General features: G+C 43.6%; 1 protein-coding gene across 1 annotated transcript; it reads right to left on the bottom strand.

Annotated features, from left to right (window-relative positions):
* Positions 1–5,132: 5,132 nt before the first annotated feature.
* On the bottom strand, positions 5,133–5,618 carry LOC120358083. Its single transcript, XM_039450801.1, has one exon. The coding sequence runs from the start codon at positions 5,616–5,618 to the stop codon at positions 5,133–5,135; it is 486 nt and encodes a 161-aa protein (XP_039306735.1).
* Positions 5,619–5,965: the final 347 nt, after the last annotated feature.

Here is a 5,965-nt window from a genome sequence, read left to right as displayed (position 1 = left end):
AAGTGTCTCAGCAGAGACCGAGGCGCTCGATCTCGGTCGCAACGTGGGGAGCTTCTGGTCGGTAGGCCGGCCAGGAGCGGACAAGGTGCTCGCCTCCGGCGAACGTCGCCTTATATACCCGAGGATCGAGGCGCGGGGATGCGCGACGGCGGAGCGGTCCGGCGGCAGCATCCCCGCCACTCGATCTCGAGTCTTCCGTTTCGAGCCACGCGCACAGAGCGTGGCTGCGGACCGCGCGGGAACGAGAGCGCGTGCGCGCGAAGATGCGAGCGCGGGAGCGATCGTGTAAATAAATTGTACATATTTGCTCCGTTATCGGAGTATTTATTAAGTGCTATGCGCCGTTAATTGCCGTCCGGCGAATGTTCGGCCGGATGGTCCGGACGGTTCGGTGGTTCGAGGGGGGTCGGAAGGCGGTTGTTACATACTTTTTTAGAATTTTTAATTAATTGTCAAAAACAATGTTCTTAATGTTAAATAAAATAGAAATGTTATTTAAAGTAAAAAAATTGGGAATTTGTCTCAAGAATTTTTTTGAATTTTCAAGCGGCTACCCATTCAAGTCGTAACCTCGCTAAACGTTGCTTGACCTGTAAGACTGCGCTGCGAATTGATGCCTGATGATTGATCTATGAATACATGTATATTGAGTCAATATATGTTATTGAAAAGATGAAACATGTAATTAAAGCATATTATTTATATAAACATATATAAAATTATACTTTTTTATGATTACGACTTGAATGAGTAATCGTTTAAAAATTTCCGGAAAAAGTTATTGAGAAAGATTCTCGATTTTTTTTTACTTTAAAAAACATTTCTATTTTATTTAATGTTAAGAAAACTGTTTTTTATAGTATTACTTTTTTACAGTATTCCCAAGGAGTGCATATATGTTTCAAAAACGTTTTATAAACGTTTTTCCAAAATGTTTTCCCAGGTAGAACACGAAATCATAATTAGATCATTATAACATCAAATATAAGTTATTTTGGGAAAAATCATCATGAATCGTAATTTGATACACTTTTTTAGGATGATTTCGTGATGAATTCATAATATAGAAATGATTTTTAAGTATTTTTTTAACTACGTATATAATATAGGAAATCACGATTTTATCCCTGCCACAAATTTACTTTACATACGTATGTTTATTAGCATATTAAAAATTATAAAAGTTGTATATAAGGAGAAACTTATGCAATGCCTGTTTCAAAAAACACATTCAGAAAGCTATACATTTTTTCTCTAGTGTTCTAAAATAAATTTGCGGCAGGGATACATATGATAGCAACATAATGGCAACTGTTACCATCTGTTTGCTGTTCGCGTTTAATAGCATATTGACGGTATGTTGCAAAAATGTAAAATTTTATGTGGAACACTGTTCTACACAAACGTCACACTTGAAAACAATGAGAGCAATTTGTCTCGAGGTTACAACAATCCTCCTAATTAAGATTTTCATTGAAGTGTGAGCTGGTGAGTCAGTCGCGGTGGCGCTTAGATATAACGCCTGTGACCGCAATCGATTCACGAGAAAATCTCCAGCGGCGTAGCCACCTAGCGGTGGCGCCAGCACTCACTTGTTCGTGTGGAGCCTTATACACATTAATTCGGCTGAATTATATACATTCACCAACTATAAGATTTGAATGAGGTATTCCACATTCATAACTGTATTTATTTTGAAATCAACATTCCCATATAGAAACACATTAGTCTATAATAAGCAAATCACTATAGAAACATAATGACGGTATCATATCTCATCAATCATAATAAAGTCAGATATTTTAATTTTCATTTATAATTGTACTTTTTATTGTTTACATTACTTTAACAATATATTAAAACAATATAAGTATTTTGGAAACTATAAAAAATGATTTTGTCTATAATATACTGTAAATTTCTTTTTCATTTTTAAATCATTTTTGCGTCATTTCTTATCGATGACTTTTAAATGATAAATAAAGTCATGATGATATCCTGATGATATCATTATGACTTTTGTGTTCTACTTGGGTTATTACCGATTTTTAGAAATGTTTCTTATACGTTAAAATGTCCACTCGGTTAAAAGTTAACTGAAACGTTTCTTTTCCGATAAAGTAGCCGATTATAGAAACGTTCTTTTTACGGATAAAAAAATTTTTAAATTTCTACTTTTTTAGAATTTCTAATTAATTATCAAAAACAGTTTTCCTAATGTTAAATAAAATAAAAGTTATTTAAAGTAAAAAAAATTCAGGAATCTTTCTCAAGAATTTTTTTTGAATTTTCATGAGATTACACTCATTCAAGTCGTAACCTCGCCAAACGTTGCATGACCTGCGCAAGACTGCTGCGAATTGATGCATGATGATTGATCTGTGAACACTCAAATCACGACGAACATGGGTTAAAACCCACTTCGTCGCTATCAAAAACGCTAATCAAAAACGCTATTAGTGTTAACACATGTATATTGAATCAATATATGTTATTGAAAAAATGAAATATATAATTGAAGCACATTATTTATATAAACATATATAAAATTATACTCTTTTACAATTACGACTTGAATGAGTGACCGCTTGAAAATTTCTGAAAAAAATTTTTGAGAAAAATTTTCAACTTTTTTTACTTTAAAAAACATTTCTATTTTATTTAATGTTAAGAAAACTGTTTTTTACAGTATTACTTTTTTACAGTATTACTTTTTTACAGTATTTACAGAAGAAACGTAAAAAATACGTTTCTTAAATTAAGGTTTTAAAAACGTTTTTTAATGGTTTTTTACGATTATAAAACTATGGATACGTTTTAAAAACGTATTTGAAACCATTATGTGCTACGTGGGTTTCTACAATAATAGGCTTCCCTGATAGCCAGTAGATGTTATAGGCCGATTCTAACTTAATTTGGGGTGGAGGAAGTCACGTGACACGGGAGGATGTAGCCGGACAAACGGGTGTTTATTTCACAATTCTCATTTTTAAGTTATTTCATCTACCTTTGAGTTAAATCCTGCTCTGATCTCGCGGTCGCCAGGTAATTTTACCTACTAATTACCAAGGTAATTTATTAATTGAGTCTTTTTCTCTGTTTCATGAATCCTCGTACGTGATTGGCCAGGCTCGTCCCTCCTGTCAATGGTCGTCGTGGGATTAATTACGCCACTGCGTAATGTCCATTGGTACACAGGTCTTTAACATTCGTATTACGCACTGAGTTTACCGTTTATTCGATTGTTGTTTCAGGAACGCACATGGAAACGGGATTCGCGACGTTTGGGTAGACGAACCAATTATAGCAAGTTTCGTAACTATGTATTTATTGTACACTTTTCATATAAAAACAAATTGTCCTCTGTACAGTCTGATTACACGTATACAATCTTTCCCGAATCTCGATAACAATGCGTAACTTAATGTAAAACCAAATAACTATCGCAATCCGCGATGATGCAATATTGCATTATGCTATGACATATGCCTTGCCGCATATGCTCTCCGTTTCGTGGCTCGAGAGAGACTGACTTTCAAGATGGCGAACTTTGCCTTCTCTCCGTGAGGTTTCTCTCACTCGGACCTTTGTCCTATGCCTAACACGCTGGATCTCCACAAATTGAGTTTGTGGTACATCTAATGTTATTACAATTGATACCATTCAACTGTAATTTATGTTACAAACAAAAGTAATGAATTGGTTATGTCAGATGGCCGAAATTAGCCTATCGACCTTTGATTTGTACGTACGTATCTGAATCATAAAAAAAAATTATATGCTAATGTAACCTTTTAATCTAGCTTGCTACATGTCTTAAAACTAATTGTAGCTACGTTAATAAATGTATGAATAATATGAGTAAGAGTAGTTAATAGTGATATTAATGATAAAAATAAATGATTGTAATATAACCTAAACTTAATTTTGCGTTTATTGCTGTTGTACCGTGATGCTAGTTTATTGCTGCATTCAATGCTTGTTTCGATGTCACCTTTTTGCTGAAGGGCGCGTGTTGTCGTCGGGAAGCTCTGTGTTGATTTGTGGGACCGTTGCCACGTCTGGTTGCTTTATGAAACTGTCCATCGTATGCTTGTGGTTGCCGGTTCTCTGGTTGTGATTTGTGGGACTAGTCTGGACCTGGGTTAGCTCAACGCTCGTCTCCTCGCAGTCCGGTGTCTTATTCCTGGTATTTGGCTCCATGCCTGGTTCTGGTGATGTTTCTACGCCCCCCCCCTTTTTGGTAACGGAGGGGAATGCGTTACCGCATACTCCAGGCCCGGGGAAGGCCTGATTGTTATGTGGGGCTCTCCCCCGCCGGCGACGTGTCGGCGGGGGCCTACCCACTAAAACCCCTCCTGCCCTGGTCTATAACGGGGGAGCTCCGGGAACGTGTGCAGCATACTTTCGGAGCCCCCCTCCCCGGATCCGGTCGGCCAATGGCCGACTCAGCTTGCCGGAGACGCACTGTTGGTGAAGGCCTACGGTAGGGCTAAAGCCGAGTCTGCCTTAGGTCGGGGGAAGGGAACACCATCCCTCCCCCGCCTTTTTCCCTGATGTATGGGGGTAGAACCGGGGGTATCCGGCCCCCGCCGGATTTGGGGCTCCATAGAGAGCCCCAGCCATGGCTACGTATACGTACGCGCGCCTCGCACCGACTCCCAGACCTCGGTATCCAAGAATATCGCCAACGCCACCTCCCCGTACCCCGTGATGGATTCCGAGAGGGATCGGACCTTTTCTTTTTTTTTTTTTTACATGGGGAAATCCTCATGGATACCCCTCCCTTCCGGGGGGAAGGGAGGCGGTTATGCCGGACACCTACCGGCTAAAACCCCATGATGGTCCCCTTTACATGAGACGTGGGGGGCGCCCCGGGATGGCTAAGGCATACTCCATCGGGCGCCCCCCGAGCCTTTTCCCCCTCCCATTTCGTGGGAGGAGGACGTCCTGACTAAAAACTGGAGACCATTGCGGGACCACCACGCAACGGTCTCCCCTGCCGGGGGAGCTACGTGCAATGGGATAGGGTGCCCCCGCACCCTAACCCTGTAGCTCCCGGCAGTCTCGGACTGGGGGGCCAGGCACATCTCGCCCGTTCCTCCCCCCAGCCCGTGACAATGGTGAGGTTTTTACGGGACTCGGGCGTATGCCCGAGCCCGTCTCCCCGGCCTCTTTTTGCGGCAGGGGGCGGCGTTCGGGTCCGCCTCCCTCCTTCTCTCGTCGCTCTCATTCCGCGACATAACTGATTCGCAGAAGGAGAGCGTGGCCGCCCAGGGCTCCTCCCCTTCGAGCATGGCACGCACCATGCTCTCCAGGGAGAAGTCAGCTTGGTTGAGTCCCAGGGCTTCCAGCAGAACCCGACGGTCAGCGTCCCATGTTGGACACTCCAATAGGGTGTGATCCGCCGAGTCCACTGGAGCCCCGCAGTGGTGGCACGTTGCGGTGGGTTCCCGTCCAATTCGGTGCAGATGCTCACCAAAGCAACCATGCCCGGTGAGCACCTGCCCCAGCCTATATGTGAGAGGTCCGAAGCGTCGTCGGCCCATCCATTCCCTCAGCACGAGTGCTATGGCACCGACGACGCGAGAGCCCGGCCCATCAGGCTCTCGCCCCATTCCTCGACAGCGCGCCTCCGAGCTCGGAGGCGCCACACCTCCTGCTCTTTAGGTGTCCAGGGGGCCCCCGGGACTCTTTGGCGCGCGCATCTCTCTGTGTACGCCTCAGCGTACACGCGCGCCTTGAATACCCATGGGAGCTCCCCGGCCACCAGCAACGCCGCCCGCGTGGCAATGTCCCGGTAACCCCGTGCGGCACGGACGACCAGCCCCCGCTGAGCGCTCAACAAGAGCGTTCTCAGACGTTGGCTGGCCGCCACATCCGTGTACCACATACAGCGCTATGGACCGGACCACGCCGAGATACAGGCGGCGAGCTCCACCCCCTGGTCCCCCGAGGTTCGGCA

Source organism: Solenopsis invicta, chromosome 6 (genome assembly GCF_016802725.1).
Source record: "Solenopsis invicta isolate M01_SB chromosome 6, UNIL_Sinv_3.0, whole genome shotgun sequence".
NCBI lineage: Eukaryota > Metazoa > Arthropoda > Insecta > Hymenoptera > Formicidae > Solenopsis > Solenopsis invicta.
The sequence above is the reverse complement of the archived record's forward strand: the minus strand, read 5'-3'. Positions and strand labels throughout refer to the sequence as shown.